The 25027-nt window shown below is 31.8% G+C and overlaps 1 protein-coding gene across 1 annotated transcript in view; it reads left to right on the plus strand.

Moving 5' to 3' along the window:
* LOC148273269 (fatty-acid amide hydrolase 2-A) overlaps positions 1–24134 on the plus strand; it is a 33177-nt gene extending 9043 nt beyond the window's left edge. The window contains exons 3-7 of the mRNA XM_088238932.1: positions 6549–6768; positions 21622–21754; positions 22338–22462; positions 22546–22680; positions 22826–24134. Of these exons, the coding sequence (XP_088095058.1) occupies positions 6549–6768; positions 21622–21754; positions 22338–22462; positions 22546–22680; positions 22826–23622 (1410 nt within the window). The 3' untranslated portion in view covers positions 23623–24134. The remainder of the gene's footprint in view (positions 1–6548; positions 6769–21621; positions 21755–22337; positions 22463–22545; positions 22681–22825) is intronic.
* The last annotated feature ends 893 nt before the right edge of the window (positions 24135–25027 follow it).

Raw genomic sequence — 25027 nt, forward strand, 5'->3', positions numbered from 1 at the left:
GATTAAGTCACGTGTTGTAATCCTTTGAGAGTTTCGTTGTTTATTTTTGTGTTCATGTTATTGTTCTTTTTTGTATTTCAAAGCATATTATATTATATTTATTCAAGATCATTACAATATACCCAGGGTGGATGAATTAACCCACGTTTATGGGTAGTAAAGCTTTAAAGCTTAGGTTAGGTAAAGAGAATCAAAGGGTAGTACTAGTGAACACTCCCTGATCATTACACTTTACCGTCAAAAGCACGTTTTTTGTTCATTTTCTTAAATTATTGTTTTTCACAATGTATATTTAATCTTATTTGTTGTCGTCCTGTGAAAGTATTTATACCTAGATCTAAAGAGGCAACAGATAGATGAAATCAAAGAAAGTGCTTTATGGAAACTAAATTCGTGTTCATCACCTTTGTATTTATTTAATATTCCACGCATCTAAATATTAAAAACTATATTATGGAAATCCCTCTCCTCCACTCTATTTCCTCATCCCTTAACCTTCATACTGTTATCTTACATAATATATTATATTTTCTCTTTACTGTGTAACATGTTCTCTCATTATATTTGTGAAAAATTTTAACTGGATGATTGTACAATTGTTTATATTTTATATTTTTACATAACAACTGTTCGTCTTCCTAAATAAATAAAAACAAAAATCTTCCTCCTTTGATTTCCGTAGAAATCATTAAGTCAAGCTTCCCCTATGCAAAGTTCAAAGAGCACCCGAGGACTCGACAAAACTGTAGAATAGTAAGGGAGTTCGTTATCCCCGATAGTGTTTTGTTAAAGTTTGAAAACTCAACGTTCTAACCTACACAATCTATCCATGTTTACCTAAGAGAACAATTTCTACCTTTATCACAACATGACACGTTTATTTGAGAACCCTTGTGATACCAATATGTATATCGCTCTAATTATTTGTTTACATCCTCGTAAACCGTGGTGGTTGCTTGGTTTTGGAATTACTTTCCCAATCACAACAATTTTCCTTTCTACATTTTTTAAATATTATGTTTGCCAAAAAGGAGTGAGAAAATAATTAAGAGCGCTGCAGGTGTTCTCGTGTCTTTCCTCCACTCTGAAAACAGCACTGAAATATAACGTCATGACCTTGTGCGAATAGTAACCAATCACAAAACAAGCCACTGATTAATTATTGGATTTTGGCATCATTGCCATTCCAAATGTTTACTCATGTCTTCTCTTTTGACGTACAGCGTCTACTTGTGTACTTATCCAATAGTGGAAAACAAATGTACCTTTTTACGTTAAAACAACGTATCGATGTCAATGATGGGAGAGTTCATGCCTCTGGGACCATAAACTGTATAGGCACACCTTCTACGGCGATATCTAGTGCGTATGTATCGCGTATCACGTGTTACTATTATATCTACTTCATAGTTTGTATCTATACTGGCACAAAATAATGTATGCAAACTTCTAAAAATACTCTACCCAAACATCACACGAAACGTGGGATGTAGGATATCCATTTGATACAGTATAATCTAACCTTACGTTGCGTTCGTTGAACATTTCCAACCGACTCATTGGCAAATGGCACTGTAGGAAAATATTAATCAATATTTTGGACTTAGTACCTCATTGTAATTATAATTACCGTTATAGTAAAAGTTGAAACATATGTTTCCTTAATTACTAAAAAAAGTACATAGAAGTGTAGGTATTGATCATTAGATAGATTTTCTTACGAGTTTCCTTATAGGATCTCGACTCTTTTTGAGTCTTCATTTTTGTTATTGGAAAAACGTCGTTATTTCATTTTATTTGTAAAATGCAGAGGTAATTTTGATGAAATATAACGGTTACCAAACCAATTTGTTTATTCATACAGTACCAAGAATTATTTTTTCGAATGAAATTACGAATTTCCCGAACTTCAAATAACTATGAAAGTACATGAAAAGAGAGAGATAAGATAAGAAAGATCAAGATTGTGAAACCGGATTGTGGTCCCGTGGTAGTATTGTGGACTCACGGGCCAAAGATCCGAGGTTCAAATCCCACTCTACCACAACTCGATTTAAATTTTTCCAGTACAAGTTATTTACGACTTTTAGGAAACGGTCTGAAAATTTAAATATTTAATGAAATAGATAAAATACTCGATTATTTCTCTAAAAAAAATATATAAAAATAGGTATACACAAAAAAACATAATTGTATGATCTTTTAAATCTTCCTAATTAAATATTATAATTAAATTCCCAAAAAATGACATTAAATTTAAACGTTGTAGTATTGGTTGCGGAGCTATTGCAAATATCATATTTTACTGAAAAATCACAGATGAATAAGGAATCAAAATATTTATCAATCGTAAGTGAATAATGGAATCTAAAAAATACGTTTTAATCGTGTTATTCATACATCTTTTCTTTAATACTAATTGTTAAACACCTATGCTCTCAAACATGAATTTATAGTTTTTGTTGAATTTTATTAGCGTTCACGGTACAACTTTTTTTGGGCTTACCTAGAGACCTTGCAGTTGACTTTAAGATGGCTTAAATTCGTAAACATAAAATAATTCATATCTTCTACGTTATTTTTGTTTGTTAATTTTTTTATTGACATATTGTTAGTAAAGGAATATAATAATAGTTTTTGTTGAATTTTATTAGCGTTCACAGTACAACTTTTTTAAGGCTTACCTAGAGACCTTGGAGTTGACTTTAAGATGGCTTAAATTCGTAAACATAAAATAATTCATATTATTTTTTTATTGACATATTGTTAGTAAAGGAATATAATAATTTTAGTTGAAGAATAAAATATAATACAATACAATTATAATGCCTGCATAAGAAATAAAAATATTTAGTCCTAAACGCGTTTTACATATGAAATTTTTAAAAATAGTCATCGTAATAATCGGGTGTAAATAGAGGATGATGATGATGATGATCATAATAATTTCAAGTCCATACAAAACAAAATCAATTTCAATCATTTACCTATAATGTCACGAAGTTCGTACATAAGGTATATTTCAAGAACTATCAAGACTTCTGCACGCTTATTCTGTCACAATTTCGTTTCGTAAGTTCGTTTGTTCGTCATATATCCATCTCATTCTAACGCAATCAAAACCATATTTCGCTCTCGTTCCCTCTCATACGATACGAATGAATTTACGAAAGGAATTAATTACAGCATAAGGCCACAGTTCACTACATTACATATTTATTTGCTAAGACAATAACTTGTACGCCCGTGAAATTTTTCAGAAAAATGATTACAAATCATCCAGCAAGTCTAATATTATTGATATTTACTATGTAAATGTACACGTAATTTTAAGTAAATTATTATTAGTCCTAAAAAATCACAAACTGAAATCTACAACCTTCGAGAAGGTATTTAATATTGTCAAGTAATTAATCTTTTTTTATAGGGAAACAGCACGTACTAAGAATACCGATAAAAACGTGTGAAATGAATTTAGAAATATTGATTGTTTTTTTTTAAATCAATATGGATATTGTGTAGAAATGTTTTCTTACGCAATTTTTAAAACGAAATTCTTAAAAAACATGTCCTTACAAAAACGCGACATGTTTGGCCTTGACAATTGTGACGTCGGCTTTAGTGATGATGTTCTATTTAAATTTAAACTGTCACAAAGTTCAAAATTTAACCGAATCGTGACGTATTAAGGGCGTGGCCGTGAACTGTTTTCGCTGGAATTTACATTAAGATTATACATTTAATAATATTTTTCATGCTACCAATAAGAACTTTTTTTTACTCGACAGTATTTCATATTTAAAATTTTAAAATAAAACTGATATTTTCCTATTCCTGAGTTTATTGGATTTCTACATGTATATCCATTGTAGGGAGATAAGAAAGAATTTAAAAAATAAATGAACAGATCTTCTTATAGTCAAATCGATTCAAATTCAAATAAGGAATGGAAAAAAGTAAAATAGACAGGTCGTGGCCCCTCGGGAAGTGTGGCGGACTCCGGAGTAGGAGGCATGGGGTTCGAATCCCGCCCTACCACAACTTGTTTCTCATTTTCTAACACGGCTATTTACGAATAAAAGAAAATGTACTTAAAATGGAAATATTTGGGTAACTCGTAAGAACCCAAATATTTATTTAAAAAATAAATTATAATGCATGTCAAAAACTTGGCATTTTATGTATTTTTCAATTAGGTACTATATGTAATCTATGTACAGCACCCGGCAGTAAATAAAATACATCGGGCTTAAGAATGAGACAGCCGACTTTGTAGAGCGTCGTCTCTGTCCCGGGAGTTTGTCTGTATGCCTGTATGCATGTACGAGTATGTATGACAATGACGACGCTCTACAAAGCCGCAGTTTGCCGATTACGCCGGCAGTCTCTTTCTTAAGCCCGGTGTACTTTATTTAATGCCGGCTACCGTATGTTATATTGACAATAATTCTTGGTGGGATTCTATTGCAGTTCATAATTACTGAAGTACTTTATAATTTTCCTTTTATTAATATATATTTGCCAGTAATGTTCCTGTTCAACCGTGCACAAAGATCAACATTCGATTAAACGGATTCACTCTGCCGTATCATTTCGATACACGTTCGAATACGATGTCTTCACTCTGAATTAAGTTCATAAACATTAGAAGTATAGCATAGTATGAGTCTGGTTTTCCAGATTATATTATATATAAAATGTATGACCTTGGCTACAAATAACCATGATTTTTTCATACGTGCCTTTTTTCGTTCAACACAAGTTTTCAAGTGGTAGTTTACATCTAAGTCAAATACTTTATAGACGAAAATACATTTTTTTCGTGAGAAATTTGAGAAAATTTAGACACTGGCCTGTATATGTGTATATTATGTAGATGTATTATTTATATAAGTAAGAAACAATATTGCTTGTAAGTAATATATCCACCTGTAAATGACAGTCATTTGAATCATCCATGCAATGTAGATTATTGAAATAACGTTTACCATTGTATTGGCATCGTTAATTTCATGAAAGATCCTCATAATAAAATTATAAACAGGTATTAGGAACACAGTGTCGTGTGTTTTTTTTAAACTGTAAAAGTGCTTGTAAATACCATTATATTTTATTGTTTTTTTTTTTTTTTGTGAAAAAAGGCAATCTAAGTAACTCGTTGCAGTGGGTACATCATATTCATCTAAAATAAAAAATAGGACGACAGAAAAGATTTACGATGCGAATTTTGATGAATATAGAAAATAAACAAGACCGAGAAAGACGTGGCATGACCAAATCTGACTGTCATGCACTATAATTAGCGGAAAAGGTTATAATGATGATTGTGATAAATTTGGTTAGCCATTTACATATGTATATAGAACTTGTAAGTAAAGTCGGTTTTGTCTTTTTAAATTATTTTTAATTATCTGTTTATTATTTGATGTTGGTTATTTTATAGTATCTTGAAAATAAATATGAACTTTCAATAATATTAAATTTAGTACAAATATTTATCAAAAACATTTTTTTTATTGATTTGAAATATTTTAAGGCTTTCAGTTTATTTTATTTTTTCATGTAACTCTTTGTATAATTTTAAACCCTTGTATGATAGTTTTATAAGACTCTATTTGTTGTTATTCATAATTAATTTAGTTTCATACATATGTATTTCACCACATATTTCACCACTGTAATTGGGCCTCCTGGCCTGTTGTGGTGCAAAAAGAAAGAAAAAAAATGAAATGCGTGTTATCGTTGATTAAATTGTATTAACTATTCTTTTTAGTTTGACCTCTTAAGAGGATATGCGACAAAAAGCAGTTTGAGCAATAGGTATTTGAATATAGTTTTTCCGTTACTCTCTCTCAGATGCCTTTCCGAATACTGTACAGAAAAGACATCTGCACGTTGGACTGATGATATCTAACAAAAATCGAGGTCTCGTATTCCCGTTTTCCGCACCCCACTGACTCTTGGCTCTTGTAAATGACCATTTATAAAAAAAAGGAATAGAAATGTCGCCGCGCCAGTGCTAGAAATCTATAGTGTGGAAAAAAATCATCGCTCTAGTGCCATAATCCAGGGAGAAAATACTGGAATACGTTTGTATGCAAAGTCAGACCGGACATCTGCTTAATCATTTAATGAATGAAAATTGCAACACCTGTACCTCAGAGGCAGACGGATGCAAATCCAGAATTTGATGAAATGACATTTCAATTTTCGTATTCAGTTTATGATCATACCCATTGATTTTGAAGAAATGCAAGTCTTATAATGAATGAACCAATGTATAAAGATACTGAATATACAAAATTATATTATAAATTATTATAAATCACTCATAGAAAGTAGATTCTTTAGGCTTGTGTTGAACATTTGACGTTTGGATTTGCATCCGTCTGCCTCCGAGGTACAGATATTTGATGTGTCGCTTTACTGTGAGAAGAACAATATCTTTATCCGATATTTCTATTTTTGTTTTTGTTTTGAGTACTATCCTCGTTGCTTTATTCTGATTTCCTCTATTTGAAGTAATTTGTTTACATTTGTATTTTCAGATATCGAGTGAAGAACTGGTGAACGCATACATCGCCAGGATAGGAGAAGTGAATCCGATTCTAAATTGTTTCGTGGAAGATCGGTTTAAAGACGCCATTGAAGAGGCGAAACAAGCTGATGAGTTGGTTAGAAGTGGAAAACTTTCTGAAGAGGAACTTGCTAGGGAAAAACCTTTGTTAGGAGTTCCATTCACAACAAAGGATTGCATAGCCGTCAAAGGTACGTCGGTACTGCGCGAAACTTTTTTATACAATTAAAAGTGAAAACAATGGCTACGAGTATATGCGTGTTGAAAATTATATCTTCAATTGTTATTCTCTCCCACCTCTTTAAAGAAAATATAAAATTACTTTTTGAGATATTGATGTCCGGGCGGATAAAGAATACAGTTCTGTGTGTGAAATATGACTTGATCCCTTGCGAGCATTGTCTACTCGATGGCTTCTCTCGAGTAAGAATCTCGATTGGAAACCGAATGAAGATAAATTCACCTCGTAGTATGTTGGCTGGCGCGTTCGCCTACCGTATCAAAAACGGTTGTTATTTGTCATTTTAAAAGGCTATAAGTAATTATTTACGGGTATCGCCGACTGTTACACGCTGCAAAATTATTATTGGCCGTGCGGGACTTGATTTATCAGCCCTACGGGTCTCCGTTGATGGGCTTTGTTATAAGTTATCAGTAATTCAAATAAAAATCAATATCCGTGCATTTGTAAAGCGCCATTGAAGAATTATATCATAAAAATGGCGATGTATTAGTTATCTATAATGTTGCGCTGGCAATATCTGTTGAATAACCTAAAAATGAACAAGAAAATTTAAACAATGTAGCTTTTGATTATGTTTTCTTTTTACATATTTTATTTTATTGATAACAAAAGGAAAATACGTAATTTATATTAAAATAATATTTTAGAGAGAACAAATATTGCCAGCCCGACGATTTAGGTATCTGGATATTATTTGCAAAAAAAATACAAAAGATATTTGAGATAAAAATGCATCTACTTTCTGCGGGAATAATAATTGTCTAGTCGTTAAAATTATCTTTACCTATTATTTGCACGCTGCCGCTGTACATTTCAATGTGACGGTATTTGAGTTACCGGCTCGATTGACGATAAGAATGTACTTACTCATATCTGCGAGATAATGATATTAGCAGACGGCTAGGCTTTAGCGTAACAGGGTGAAATTATGAAGATGGCAATGCGCTCTGAACAATCAGGTGAAAGCTTACACACGTAAATACTGGAATAAATCATACGAAAAATTGACCTTTTGCTTTATTCGCATGCGCGACAGATACGGGAAACGGCGGCCTCTGACTGAAATAATAATTGTATTGATACAATTTTTACACGCTGTCGGATTCAACTCAATAAAATTCGATAACTTTACATTTGTATCCCTCATATGCTTGGATACTATTTTAAAATGATTAATAATCGACTAAGGTTATCTTAGGCGTGATTGTTAAGTAGTTAGGCTATCTATAGGGTTAAAAATAATCATTCCAAAATTACTAACAATTTGAACACTTTTCCGGATACGGGTTATATGTTAATATAATAGGCGTCGATTAATTTAGTTAACAAGTTCACTTTTAAATTTCTTCGATTTTCACAGCCGTTCAGCCGCGTATTTAGATTTTTTCCTCTGTTAAATATTATTTTTTTTTTATTACCTTTACGATAGTTTTCGAAATTAATATACTAAATTCTCAAGAAACTGAAATCTAAGTAAAAGTTTGTATTTAAAGCGTAGCATATTAGATTTAAATTAAGCATCAAAACATATTTTTACATTTTTGAAAAAATCTTACTATAAAATTACTAAATGTATATTTTTTTATGAGAGCTCGTAGCACAATTTAAATTAAATGTGAGAAAAAAATGTATAACTTGCAAAGAACCTCCATTTTATTTGCGAACCAAAAACAATAACTTAAAACTCAAAATACAGTCTTGTTCGTAGCACGATAATAAAAGAAAGAATATAAGCAAATTGTAATAACAAAAAATATTTATATTTTCGGATGCACTCGTTAGTCAACGCTTGTACTAATAATCCAAATTAAGCATGACGAAACGAAACGAAACACTTAGCGACGTTTTGGTTCGTACTGCAGCGTTCATCATAAGGGTTGATGAGAAAAACTCAATTACATACATGTTCATTTTCATTTCGGGTTGTAATCATATTGTTTACAAATTTACACGTAGGTACTGAGATGAGTAAGTGATTATAATGCCTAAGCTAACACTGATTAGGTATTTCATTACGTTAATTAGCTCTCTTAAACACGTTTGACTGTCATTTTTACTTAACGTCATCGGTAATGATAATAATCACATTGTTGTTTGTCATGCAATAGTTATTCAAAGTGCTGTACAAAGGTTTTTCAGTGTTATCAAATAATAATGTATCTACATATTACTATTTGATGACTGAAAAACTACAAAGAACGCGAAATAATTCCCGTACCGTACGGCATAAATCTTTGAGATTTCAATATAATTTCATACATAAAAGTAATTTATTATTCGTATAAAATCATAGGTAACCATATAAGCCACTTAAACAGACCAATGACAGGTCATAAGCCCTGTTAATGCCTAGACTTCCATATTATCTTCTTAAAAATGTTTCCTTCTGTTGCAATAAATTTAGATATTTTATATTATATACAATTAATAAAAATAATATTGCATACCTGCAGGTTTAGTGTACCAAATTAATTAACGGCTCAAATAAAGAATTTATTAGTAATTGACAAGAGTGGCTTGGTTAATTGTAAATGAATCCATTTTTGCAATATATTTTTATCAACAATACCATGGTTTTCTTTGCATAAAATATGCGTATAATTATTCAAGTAGCTTATGTTAAATTGATTAATTTTATCACCAATACATACAATATACCTATAGTTCATACGCGGTCCGTTCATAGAACGCATGAAACCATCGTTTCATATAATATCATCATCACTCCCTTTCCCGCACCCCGTGGTGTATATAGCACTGCATCGGTAAATTCAATGCAGCGTATTTCGATCATCTGTTACATAAAGGTAAGAACAACAGTCTTACGCTTCAGGTGCCAATGCAGGGACAATGAAATATTGCAGTTTAAAAAAACCTTTAAAATTAATATTTATTTATTTGACAATTGTGGCCTGCATTACTTTACAGGTTGTTTAAACCCATCACATAAATCAGACTGTAAATATAAGGTAAACATTAACGAATAGAAAGCAAATAGCTGCTGAACTGCCGATATTTACTGAAAAATAGGTCCATATTATTTATTTATTATGAGAGGCGAGTTTCTTAAGTAAGATCCGTTTTGAAATTCCGTCGCCGCAGCGTTGCGGTCGGTGTCCAGCGCATGATGCGCACTATGTACCTACATCTGTTGACAAGCCACAGACGCCATTGCGGCATCAGTCGATTATGTTTACATTTGATTTTGCGTATTTAAAATGCCTCCGCCGATAGAGAATCCCACCGACTGTGAAATACGCGCATATTACGTTTTCTTAGTGCTAAAGGCGTGAAAGCAATTGACATTTACCGTCAAATTTGTGAAGTGTATGGACAAAAAATTAAGAGTGATGGAATGATAAGCACATAGGTCAGAGCTTTCAAAGATGGCCGGACGAATGTTCATGACGAGGAACGGGGTGGGCGAACCTTAGTGATCACTGGCGGTTTTGTGCATTTGGCGGCAAACTTTTATCACTACGGAATACAAAAGCTTGTAGTTCGATATGACAAGTGTCTTAATATTGGTGATAATCATCTGGAAAAATAAATAAAACTGGTTTTTTATGTAAAAAATAAATTTTTACATAACATTTACTTGTTTTTTTTTAAATATCAAAACAGTACTTACTTAAAAAAAACACGCTTCGTATACACGGCTTAAGCCAATTACAACAGTTATATAAAGAAACGTATGTACAAGAAAATGAACAAAAATAACATAAAACTGTATAGCAAAGACAAACAAACCTCTCCATTTCACGTCAACTGTGCCAGGAATCGAACCCAGGACCTCAAGAATGGTAGGAAAACGCGCCAATCACTTCACAGCAAAACGGACTTATCTCCACTCGATTACCTTGTTCAGGATTATTACCGGAGAGTAACATCTAGTCGAAAACACTCGTTCAGGGTTCTGGGTCTTGGACACAGAAAACAAAAATAATAACATTACGTAAATGTACAAGAAAAATACATAAAACCAGTATCTTATTTTTCAAGCTTCTTGTTAACCGGAATTACTGGCATTTTATTTATTCTTCAATGATTAATTCTAAACCTTCACATAAAATAATACAGCTTCGGAATTTTCTACTTGGGTATTTACATTGTTTTTATGATATTATGAATTATTATCCAGTGATTTACGTTTGTCGCTTTTATTATTTAGCTTTTAAATGTATTACCGTCAGAAATATCGCATCGAAAAAAATTGCAACAATATTTAAATATAGCAGAATGCAGCTTTTTTACACATCAAAATATCTTTAAGCCTCATAAAAAGTAAGAAAATCGTATAATTTTGCCATTTTAAAACGCTGTTTTTCAAAATTGCACAACTAAAAAATTAAATAAGCGTGCATTAGATGATAACAATATTTTAAGGTATTTCTGTTTAAAAATATACTTAAAAGTTTTTTTAACTAAAATATAATTACTTTTCTACCGGCAGATTGCGTATCTTAAAATTTAAACCAAACATATAAATAAAATTTGTTCAAATGATTTAAAGATAATAAATTAAACTAAGAAACTAAAAACTGTTTTTTTTTTGTTTTAGAAAAGAAATACAAGCTTTTTTAATTACAAAAATTTTGTAGCATTTTTCTTTAATTCTATATAAAAAAATATGCCTTCAATAATCATTGAAAAAAAATCAAACAGTTAAATATTTTAGTTCATGAATGTTTTTATGGAATTATACATTTTGCAAATATTTCATTTCTTCGTATGTTTTTACCGAAATTTGAACGCCATTTAAAGGCCGATAAGAACAATTTGTAACTTATGAAAAACAAAAATTTAATGTTTTGCCTCGGCAGCTTTTTTTTCTCCAATTTATTATCTGTAAATAATTCATTTGAACAAATTTTACTTAATACTAAGTCTTTACATGAGAATCAATGTAGGTACCAACGTTTTGTCTAAATTTTAAAAGGCGTAATTTGCCAGTTAAAAAGTAGATATATTTTAGTTGTATAAAATTTTTAAGTATATTTTTTAACATACCTTTAAAGAATGTTGTTTTTTTCTAATGCATTTTCACTTAATTTTTTTAATTGCGCAATTAAAAAAAAAAATAGCGTTTTTAAATGGCTCAATCATTTTATTTCCTTACTTTTTATAAGAAATAACCTAAACGTACGAAACCACAACGCATTGTTGCCAATTTCATAGTTAGTCAGAGGCGCCATCACCATTTTTTAGTGGATAGTCTTATCGTAATATTTATTGTATGCAATATCAACCATTTGGTATGCTATTAATGCTCGGGAAAGTACTGAATATTCAGATGCGTCATCAGCAAAATAAATAAACAGTAAACTTGAACCTAACCCAAAACTTTGTTACGATTTATGACTAGAGACCGGAAAATATCAATGTTATTTTTGCTAAAAGCGGCGTTCTATTTACACAATAACGTTACTATTTTTTCGGCAATACCATTGTTATTACGAAGTAATTTTTTTTTTTAAATGTTATTTTATGTACTTATAATAGGTGTTTTTATTGTTAATATTGGTATTTTCTTTCCAAAAACGCATTTTATCAAGACCTTTATGGTATTTTCTAAAATGAATTTTTCCTCGGAATGGGTTACTTTATTTTCCATTGTAAAAGTCCTCTTGAAATAAAAATAAAAATAGAAACAGTTACGATTTATATTATAACGCTACAATAATTGAATCGATCCATGTTAAAGGGGCACAAGTCCATAGACTCAACGTTTGAGAAAATCGATAAAAACTGTCTCTTAATTTTTTTAATTGATAATTTGGGTTAAATAAGTAATACTGATATAAAAATTTATAAAAAATATTATTTTGTTGGTAACTTTTTTTATTACATTTGTTTAATCCACGGACGGAAAATTGAAATCATGTTTTATTATTTTTTCAGTAAAAATGTATTACAATTCGGTGGTTACAATATTAAGGCTACTTCCCACAGTTAAATATTTAATTTAAAAAATATTGAAATATCTAAATTAAAAATCAATAAATTTGAAAGAATTCAATGTAAAAAATATTCTAGAATGAGTTATAGTTCTCATTTATTTTCTACCATCACGTCAACATCGTGATCACATTCGATGTGTATGGTTAGCAGAATTTTGTTTCCGCTTTCTTGTCGGATTCTCCTCTTTATCCATGTTGAAATGTCTTAAATATCCTGCAGCGCGTCACGTTGGATTTTTAAGGTAAACTACTAAACTGACAGCTGTCGTTTCGTATTGCCAGGACACTCATAAAGTATTGCCACTAAATAAAATGTTTTATTCTAATTCCATGTTAAAAGAGAACTTGTCAATGGAAATGGACTAGTCTTCTTTTAACATGGACCTAAAATAGCTGTAACAATTTTCTACAAATTATTTGAAAGCCTTTTTGTTATATATTTAATGAGGACTAAAAGATATGTATTTTTAAATAATCTTACATAAAAAATATCGAAATCACCAAAAGTGTGACTTGTGCCCTTTTAACATGGATCGATTCAATTGTTGGTATTAACAATTTAAGGGCCCCGATTACAATGTGAAGTCAACAGTGTTAGCTTCAATTGTCTATAAAGTAAAATCAAAATTTCCATACGAAATTGTGTATATTTGGATGATTTTTGGTTGAAACATGTTACAGGTTACTAAAGAAGATACTTAATTTTTAAAATAAAAATATACATAACTCCGTTAACTTCCCATTGTACCCAGGGACCTGGAATAATCGATTTATAATAAATAGACACCAGGGCTAGTATTCTGTAGTATTCTAGTATTCTTCTAGAATGGAATTGCGCGCAAAGATATTGTTCTGTTAGCGTGTATTTAGTACACAAATACGCATTAAAAATGCGTTTGCTAAGCACGCTTTTGCGTTCAGAATACCACCACAGGCGCATACCGTCCATACATACTGTGGATGAGCCGCATCCCTCTAAAATTGGAGAAGAATACGTACAAAGAAGATATGCTGGATACCCCTCTTAAAATTGAGTCCAGTTCCATAGCAAAAATGCGGATTTTGGGCATTCGCGTTCGCATTGAGGTTCATAACTTTGTGATGTTCTACAAGACGCATCGCATCCAATTTGTGTAATAATATGAAAAAATAACTCTTATATCGTATAGCATTTAACGAAAATATGATATTATTTAAATTTTGATCAAATTTACTAAAAAAGTATTAGGTCTTTGAGATACTGTTTGAAACAGCTACATTTTTTTAGCATAGATAATAATCACTGCATGTTCCTGATGACATGTTACTTCCTAAATAAATGCACCTTAATTTAAGCAAATATTGCATTGCCCTCAATAATTTGAAAAAATAAGATAACATTTATGTAAGAAAGAGATGCAAGGAAGGCAACTACCTCCGAATTGAATGAAATATTTTACCCCTCTTTTAAAGTCGGCTCTACACGTTTGCCAATACGTTTGCCAGTACGCTGGCGCGCGTATTGGCAACGAAATCGCAAAACTGCCCACACGTTTGCAAGTCGTTCAGTGTCTGTCGGAGCGCACGAAAATTCGCGTGCGCCCTCTCAGATAATTCGTAGCGTACTAAAAGCTGGCCAACGTGTGGAAGCGATGACCAGAGCTCGGCTAGCGCCCTTTGATGTGTGTTGAAAACTAGACGGATCGCACCCCAGCGTATGTGCCAGCGCGTGTGCTAGCTCTGCCAGCGTGTAGTGGCGTTTTTACGTGTCTATTTAATTACAAGTCCTGGAATCAACAAAATGAGTCGCGAAGTGATATTTTCCATAGCTTACTTGACTCGGTGACAACTATACAGGGCGTCCCAAACTTATGGGACATGAAGGGGAAGTACCTTAAATATCGTAGATAGTGTATTTTGCTGAAATAAGACTTTATGTTACTTTTAAAAGTTAGTAATTCTGCATTCATAGATTTTCTAAAAATTACTTGCTTCGTCTGGGAATCGAACCGACTTAAATGTCAAAAAAAAATCACCCTATTTTTATGATGCCAATCGAAAGAATAGCTAAAAAATAATAACTTTGCTTAAGTAACACAGTATTTTAAAAAAAGGAACAACATGAAATTATTCATTTTAATCTAATTAAAAACATACATGAAAGTGCCGTAGTCAATTAAGTAAGTATTTTTGTAAATTAATTAATTAAATGCTCAAAATGTGATCCCTCTTGTCTTACGCAAATCGCCAATCTTTTAATGAGTCCGCTGCCTGTTGATTTTCTTATCATTTTATGGTGAACACTCGATGTGATATGGATCAATTCTGTTTGCAACTCGTCCAAGTTCTCGTATCGCTTTTTGTATAGCATATCTTTCACGTATCCCCAAAAGAAGAAATCCAATGGTGTAAGGTCCGGGGATCTGGCCGGCCATCTAATAGGTCCATTTGTACCAATCCATGTAGGAAAACATTCATTTAGAAAATCCGCTGCTCTCAGACTATTATGAGCCGGAGCTCCATCTTGTTGGAAAACTAAACAGATCAATATCCAAAAAACAAACGCTCGCACACACTGTTCCATTTTCAAATTTAAGAACAAAATTTATGAAGTGGGTACTTATTTACGAATAATCAATGCTATCTTTGGAATGATAATATCGCTACTTTTCGAACTTCGTCGTCGGCAATAAATAACTTTCTTGAAATTTGACTCGATCATTTTACGTTGTTCCTTCCTATTAAAATACTATGTTACTTAAGCAAAGTTATTATTTTTTAGCTATTCTTTCGATTGGCATCATAAAAGTAGGGTGATTTTTTTTTGACATTTAAGTCGGTTCGATTCCCAGACGAAGCAAGTAATTTTTAGAAAATCTATGAATGCAGAATTACTAACTTTTAAAAGTAACATAAAGTCTTATTTCAGCAAAATACACTATCTACGATATTTAAGGTACTTCCCCTTCATGTCCCATAAGTTTGGGACGCCCTGTATTACTCACATTTACGGCAGCTCTTTATGAATCACGAAGTCATGGTTCTCTATTATGCTTTGCCTCTTTACATAGCTGGACCGATTCACGTACTGCTATTGTTGTTTGCCTATACCTAATACATACACCTATATTTTCTTTCAATTGGCCTCCACGGCTTAATAGCTTCACAAAGCGACAATGTGGCCCATTCACTCGACTATTCAAGATGAGACAGCTTGCGCAAAGTTGCAAAGTCGTCCTTACATAAGGCTGTAGTATAAAAAAGTAAGGAAATTATTAAACATTTTAAAACGTGGTTCTATCAAAATCACGCGAATAAAAAAAATTAAGTAAATAAGCATTAGAATAAACAATTATAATTTTATAAGGGATGTATTTCTCATCTACATATTAATACACAAAGACATGCCCTAGGCCCTCAAATATGATGACTCAAGCCCAAACGCTCAGTCATGCCCAACGCGTATTTAGTTGTTCTTCGACCGCCAGCCAGGCGTAACGTTTATAATCGAAACCAAAATGCCCGCTAGTGTCTAGTGTGCTAGTGTAAAAAGGATTGTGTAAATTTTCATTGGTAAATATTTGTTCATGAGTTAGAACCAAGTTTAAAACAATTAATATTCTGATATAAATAGTTTTTTTTGTAAACGTCTAACTACTCCTAGCTGCGCAATTGCGAAGCTCTTCTTACTTACAGGGGTGCGCTGATAGACATACTTTTTAAAAATATAATGAATGTGAGTTAATATTATTTTTGCATTCCCCGAAATCCCGTGAAAAGAAATAAATGGGTCGAAATTATAAGGAAGAAAAGAATCTGATTGGGACCCACCAAAAATTAATGTTAACTGTTAACATTAAAATACAAACTTTTTTGTATATAATACTACAAATGAGTATTCTCCCGTTTTTGGTAGCATATGCGTGATCGTTGAATGCAGTTCTGGTGTAAATAAACAAACATAGTAACTATGTTTTCGTGTCACTAATTGTTAAAATGTTTTACTTGTATTAATATGTCAATGGTTCTAATGATTTGAAGATAGTTAATTAAACAGGAAAGTTTTCTAAGAAAAAACATAAATTTTGGTTTTTAAAAAGAAATTGAAGCGTTTTTTTTTTTTTTTTAAATTGTGGTTTATTTCTTAAATTCTAGGATAAATTATGTGTTGAATAATTGTTTTTATCTTACGTTTATTTCCTTTATTTTTTTGATGGCACAATTTGGAAATAACGACGTTTCAAAATGGCAAAATCGTATGCTTTCCTTACTTTTTATCAGACTACAGCCTTAAGTATCTCTATATTTAAATATTTTATTAATATGTACAGCAAAAATACAATATTCACTTCACTACCTGAGAAGACTAAACCAAAGACTTAGCCAAATAGACACTTGATGTAAAACACACAATAACAAAGGAGTGCGAAACATACCTATTGCTTAAAAAGTATATTATACTTGAATTATTGTACTTAAAACATAATTTGTAACATATAGGTATATTATTATTCTTTTGTTTCTTTTTTTTTAAATATGACAAATCGTTGACATTTATCAATTTAATAATTTGTATTCTGATTAAAAAACATAATTTTTTGAGAGCTACAATAATTTACATTTGATGGATTCAATAAATTTGTGTTTTTCTGATAACAAAAAAGGATTAACGATGTGTCTATTATCAGAAAATCGTAAAATCGTTGCTTGACAAAACCATTACTTATCGATTTGAAAATATTAAAGATTGATTAACAATGCTATTGTGTCCTATTTAAAGATATTTTAGTTCATCGTATGCTGTGTCCAGGCGGATGAAGAATATTTTTTGTGTGTGAAATAGAACCAGAATCCTGGATGGGTGTTTTCGACTCGATGGCAACTCTCGGGTAAAAATCCTGAAAAAGGAAATGAGTGGAGATAAGGCCGCCTCGTAGTGTAGTGGTTGGCCTCTTCGCCTACCATCCTCGAGGCTCTGGGTTCGATTCCTGGCAGGGTGAGCGTGAAATATTGATTTAAAAGACAGCTTAAACTGCAATATTTCACTGTTCCTGAACTGGCACCTGAAGCGAAGAACTGATCACCTTACCTTCATGTAACAGATGATTAAAATACGCCGCATTTGTTTTACCAATGCAGTGCCCTATGCACTAATGGGTGCGGAAAGGAGATAGATGACAATTGCTCCGTTTAGTCATTCTTAAAAAAAAATACTCTTTACTTTGTACCGGTTATATGGCTGGCTGGGTATTACACTACCTGCCCAATCGAGCTAGAATTAAAATATTATTACTATCTATTTTTTATTGTAAATAAAGATTTCAGAACTTATTTGACAAACATCAACAGATTGAAGATAAATATGGACGTCACAACATTGGAAGAACGGTAAATGTTGCACAATGTGTTAAGTGATTACTTAAACTAGCCCATTATAGGTCATTAGCTCTGTAAATGTCTTGCCTAGACTTAAATATTATATTCCCTTCTTAAGGGTCAGATATTAGAAACATCACTTTGCATAAATCCAACAGAAGGAATATTACCGGTAGTGGAACTGTTAATTCTATACGGATAGTAAGGTATCTACGGTATTCAGTAATTCTATGCGGATAGTAAGGTATCTACGGTATTCAGTAATTCTGTACGGATAGTAAGGTATCTACGGTATTCAGTAATTCTATGCGGATAGTAAGGTATCTACGGTATTCAGTAATTCTATACGGATAGTAAGGTATCTACGGTATTCATTAATTCTATACAGATAGTAAGGTATCTACGGTATTCAGTAATTCTATACGGATAGTAAGGTATCTACGGTATTCGGGGATTGAAATCTCAAATTGAAATGTTTAAAATCCCATGAGAAATAAATGCAGGAACTTATGTAAAACCTCCTAAGACTGCCTTTCTTGTGATGCTCTGTTGCGCCCGACACTTTATTAAAATCCCTTTCATAATCCAGATAAATTGGTTTAAAAATACCTAAATGCATTAAAACCACTTCAAAGTAATTAAATTTTCACTCTAATGCAACCAAACTTTGGGAATATTTCAAAACGCTGGAACCGTCTGTCGCCATTATTACTATAATAGGATAATTATATGTAGCGCCATTTTTTGCGAAAATCACCTCAATAAAGCGCTGTGTAATAAATAAAAATCACGTCTTGCAGCTACAGAGCGCATGGACGATAAGAAATCTGGCCTCCATTTACATTATTTTTTAATTTAACAAAAAAAACTCGTTTTTAAATGAAGGAGTTAGATTACAAGTATTGCAGCTACTGAGCGCGCGGACGCGGACGGTTGGAATTCTAGCAACTCGAAATTATATCAATTAATTTACCAAAAATAAACATTCCACTCACACTCACATAAACAATCCCATGCAATAGTAGGTATATTGCAAGTTTTGACTCATGGCACGCTATGGGATTTTAAAACAACTCTAACAATACCTTAATTTATTTATTAATTCGAAGACAAACTTTGAGCTAGACGGATGTCGGTTTTAATTGTTTTTTTTATTTATCTAAGGCGGGATGACGGTGGCCGGCTTGTTTGTTTTTTGGGTCTTAAAGGTTTATTCTTTTTAATTATAAAATAAACAAAAAAATAAAGTCAGAATGCAAATATTTTATATTTAAAAAAAAAAAGATCTATCAATGTTGTGTTAATGTTATTATTTGAAAAAGTATTGATAATATTTTTAGGTGTGATTTTTATCTACTTAAAACGTAATTTTTGCATTGTATTAATTTATTATAATGCACCTATGTGATGACACGTTTTCCAAAAATAAATGCTGTGCTGACGTTCAACATTCTGAATTTAATAAAATACGTAGGTTATATGTTTCTAAAACCAGTTTTTTGTATGTAAATTTTATGTAAAGACCTTGATTGAATATAATATTACGTAAAAAGGCCACCTCGTGTCTCTAAACCAATAAAAATATTCGTCATTAATTTTATGATTTGTAAATTAGAATATTTTTTATCCTAATAAAAATATATGTGATACTAAAAACGTGGATTCAAGTCCCACCAAGAACATTAATATATAGTGTAATTAATCATTGGAATCGGATTGTATGTAGTCGCTGACTCAGGGATCAAAGGTACGAGGTTCGAACCCCGCTCTACCATAACTTGATTTCCATTTTCTAATAGTGCGTTATTTTATTATTTTTTTTATATTTTATAAGGGCAACAACAGAGTACAATAAAACAAACATGTCAAAACAACAGTTAGAGAGAAAAATTCTTAGGTATAAAATGTCATTTTAGTTGCGTTCCAATTAGAGCCTAAATTTGTTACTAGGTATGTCAAAACAGGATGGGTGTGTGTGTCTCTGTGTGTGTGTGTGTTTGATTGCATGATGATTGCAGTTTAAAATTTCTTCAGAATATTATTTTTAATTGATGTTGCATTGATGAGTCTAGTAAGATGTCGATGTCGAAAGTACCTATTTGATTGTACAAGTTCAGGGCACAATTAATTGGTGAATTTGTTACTGTATTTGTATTATTTTTTTTAAATGGGAGTTGCATTATTTTTTACCTTGCTTATAATATACAAGGTTTACAAAATATTTTGAATTCTTTGTTGGCAAAGCCTGAATATCAAGAGGTACCTTTTTGTAGAATCGTATGTAATTTCGGGCAAAGGATAAATTATTTTTTGCAGTACAGTAGTGGGCACAGCTAGTTTATCTTTATTTCTTGTCTTGAATGTATGCAAATAATAAAATATAAATAATAACGGCTTATCTTGATCCACATCTTGATAATAACGTTACAATTCCACAGGTGTTCCAGTTAAAATTACCTATACACCAAAATGACTACATATTTAAACGATTTAATGAAATATTTGCACTCGAATAATTTACTAAAATATTTAAATTTTGGGGACCTTTTTAACTGTGCGGTTGTAAAAAAGTGTATCAGAAAATGGGAATCTAGTTATGGTATACAGTATTAAACCACTATTGCGGGATCACAACTTACCAAATCCGGTTAATTGGATTGCCATATGAACACACCGTTATAATTATACCTATTGTCAATAATAATATAAAATATATTTTTATTACTTTAGTAAACATAAAAAGTAAAACATTGAGGAAAGGAGCGGATTATTGTTCTGAAACTAGTTAACAATAGTCTAAGCAATTGAATAAACTTTATAAGTAGTTATAATTTTACAAAATCAATAAGTTTTTAATTAAATTTTCTGATAAAAATTAATCATAATTAAAATAAAATTGTAGCTAGCTATGTAAATAATTATGTATATTCTATGCCAGCTACGTAAATTATCTGTATCCAGGCGGATGAAGAATACAGTTCTGCATTTGAAATAGAACCTGAACCCTGGACGAGCGTTTTCAACTCAATGACTGCTGTAAAGTTAAAATCCTGAATAAGTAAATCGAGCGGAGTTAAGTCTGCCTCGTTGTGTAGTAGTTGACAAATTCACCTACCGTTCTTGAGGTCCTGGGTTCGATTCCTGGCAGGGTAGGCGTGAAATATTTATTTTGAAATTCAATATTTCATTATTCCTGGACTGGCATCTGATGCGTAAAATTGATCACCTTACTTTATACAATAGATGATCGAACAACGCTGCATTTGGTTTACCAATGCGGTGCCCTATGCGCCTCTGGGTGCGGAAAGGGGAATGATGATGACGTATATAAATAATTGAATTTAAGCACGAATATTGTCAGGGTTTTAAATATAAAAAAATTGTTATATTGAGTAGTGAGTATTTTAATTTGTGGCATTTGTCAATTTGTTTCATCTTTAAATGTTACTTTTTTAATAATTGTGTATTTCTTTTTATTGTTTCAGGGTTGCACCATACAGCAGGAGTATATATAAGAAAAGATGTGATAGCCGCTAACAATGCACATTCTATAGAATGTATCAGAAAAGCTGGAGCCATTCCTATCGGACTCACCAACATCTCTGAACTCTGCATGTGGTAATGTTTAAAAGTCTTTGCTAAACCCCCAAATAAACAAGTCATCATGCCATTTTATAGAATGCCACCGTATGTCTAATGAATAAAATAAAATAGACTTTGAGCAATGAACTTAAGAGTCAAAGTATTCAAACCAGATAAAATGTATTGTAGCACAACATTCTTATGTATGAATTGTATCATTCTAATGCCTGTCTTACATTATTGTTACAAAACTATTTAGAAAAGGGTCACAAATATAGATACAACACTCATCCGGTGTTCTAGTTCTATTTCACACACAGAAATGTATTCTTCATCCGTCCGGGCATGGACAATTAATAAATATACATACATAAACATATTTATACTTTTTTTAAGAAATATTTTAGTTCTCATGATTTGCTCAAATATTTAAACTTTGGGGCCATTTTATTTTAGTTGTAAATAACCGTGTTTGAAAATAGAAAACAAGTTGTGTGGAGCGAGACTCGAAACTCAGTCCTCCTGACCCGGTGTCCTCGACACTAGCAACCACTGCCCGTTCTGTCCCATCCATATATTTATGGTTCTTAAACATTATTATAATTTTGAATGTTTTCAGGTGGGAGAGCCACAATAGGATTCACGGTAGAACAAATAATCCATATGATACAACTCGTATTGTTGGAGGATCTTCTGGCGGAGAAGGATGTATGCAAGCGGCAGTTTTAAGTGCTTTTGGAATAGGTATTTTGTTTACTGAAATCAATTATTTGCTGGTGCAAAATTCAACTAGAATATAGATTAGTAATCATTAATTTCCTTTACAGGCTCCGACATTGGTGGTTCAATTAGAATGCCTGCATTTTTCAATGGAGTTTTTGGTCACAAACCAAGCAAGTTTGTAGTGTCAAATGATGGCCAATATCCTTCTCCAGCCTCAGAAACCCAAGCTTCATTTTTAGGTAATTATTATTTACTAATTTTGTGATAATATCTTAAATCCAAGCAAATGATAATTTCTAAAATATACTAAATGAGTACATGAAAATATATGGTTGTCCACATAACATAATATTAATAATGATTAGTTTAATTTATTGTTTACAGGGATCGGTCCTATGACAAGGAAAGCTGCTGATCTCCGTCCATTATTAAAAATTATAGCAGGGGAAAATGCATCAAAACTCAAACTTGATGAAAAGATAGACTTAAAATCTGTTAAGGTTTATTACCAAAAGAACAACCTAAATGCACTATTGGTTTGCGGAGTAGAAACCGCAATCCAAAAAGCTTTAAATCTTGCAGTGGAACACTTGAACCAAGTTTGCACAAATCCAGTAAAGGAATTAAAAATACAGAAAATAAGGAAAACTAACGATATCTGGTTTGCTAATATGAAAGTCGAAGGAGCAATGTCATTCGCTGAAAGAATAACTGGAAAGAGTGGAAATTTGCATATTATAGTGGAATTGGTAAAGTGCTTATTCGACTCATCGAAAAATACATTTGTAGGTCTTCTAACAGCAATAGTTGAGAAAGCAGGAGCCCAACCTAGGTCTGAAGAACACAAACGTCTTGTTACAATGAGGGAGGAGTTAGAAGAAGAAATTTCAGAAATTTTGGGTGATGATGGAGTGTTTTTGTACCCAACTCACCCCACAGCTGCTCCGTATCACAATGAAGCACTTCTCCGATCAATGAATTTCAGTTACACTTCTATTATAAATGTCCTGGGATTTCCAGCAACGCATATTCCCATGGGACTCAATGAAGAAGGCCTGCCTATAGGTATTCAAGTTGTTTCTAAAACCTACAATGACAGGCTATGTTTGTTAATAGCAGAAGAATTAGACAAACAATTTGGCGGCTGGGTTGAACCCGGGAAAAACAAAAAATCTATATAATAGTTAAATTTTGTAAATATTGTTTAAAACACTATATCGTTGCCATCTAGCCGAAAGTCACTAACCCAAAAAAACATATTTCGCAATTTAAAAGTTTGGAGACCATGGAAATACCTGATTTTTGTGTTTTTGAGGTTTAATGTGTACAACAGGTTCATTCGTGTTTTTTTTTTAATTCTTTTGGTAACTTTTCCCTATTGATACATTCAAAAATATCTAAAAGTTCATATGTATCTTTTTTGGGTGATCCCGTGTAAGTTGGATTCGTTTCGACGTTTCGACTACCATTACAGGAGGGCAAACAAATTGGACAAACAGAGGCGCACAGCAAAGAAAAGGATTGATGAACATAAAAGAGCGTGTAAACTAGAGCACCCTGAAAAATCTGCAATAGGGAACACTTTATAGACACAGGTCATCTTTTCGCCTTTGAACCAAATATTTTGCAGAAATTACAGCACACGAATAATAAAAGAGACAATTGAAATACACACCCAAATAAGATAAACAAATACGACAGGCTGAAATTAAAGTCGATGTGGTTCCCGGCACTACACACTACAAAAATGACACGGAATGCGCCTGCTGCCGACTGCGACACGGTACAAATTACTAGTACGTAAAAACATATTTTTTTCTACAAAACACTCAAGTTTCTCCTGAAGATGGCTACTGCAATGGTAGCCGAAACGAATCCAACTTACACGGGATCACCCAAAAAAGATACATATTAATAACAGTGACTGTGAAAACCTACGCAACTATCTAAAAAACTAGCTAAAATTTGTTTCAGTGACTTTTACTTGTTTATAATCTGGACAATGCAAGCTGGAAGAGTTAGTGAAAGGAGGGAAATTTTAGATACATACTATTATGTTGTGGTTAAAAATTGATTTTTATTTAAATATATATTTTTTCTTACGCAACTTTTTTCTAAGTTACCTTGGTAACGTTTGCCTTTTAAAGAACATAATGTTACGTTTCGAAAGGCATATTTAACTCAAAACTGTCATTCTTAGGGTTAGTGATTTTTGCCTTAACGGCAATGATATATTTTATACTATTTTCATTATTTTATGTAGATATTAGTATCTGAGATCTAAATAATATTATATTAAGTATTGTTCATAGTTTACTGTATATCTATGTTATATTGTCTTGGTATTATTTAAGTAAAAATGTTTATGGGTGTTTAGATGTGAATCAAATGCTTTAATTTATTTTAATGAATTAAAAATATGCTTAGATATTTTTTTTATATACTTACTGTTTTAAATATCCTTTAAAAAGTTAATGTTTTTGAGGAAATTAAAATCTTTAATAGTGATATTATCCTTTTAAATGTTTTATTCTTATATTTATATCAGTACGGTATTGGTGCATCCATTGCATTGTTTGTTAGATT

This window comes from Micrasema longulum, unplaced genomic scaffold, assembly GCF_059751315.1.
Source record: "Micrasema longulum isolate JH-2025_06_02 unplaced genomic scaffold, ASM5975131v1 h1tg002011l, whole genome shotgun sequence".
Lineage (NCBI taxonomy): Eukaryota > Metazoa > Arthropoda > Insecta > Trichoptera > Brachycentridae > Micrasema > Micrasema longulum.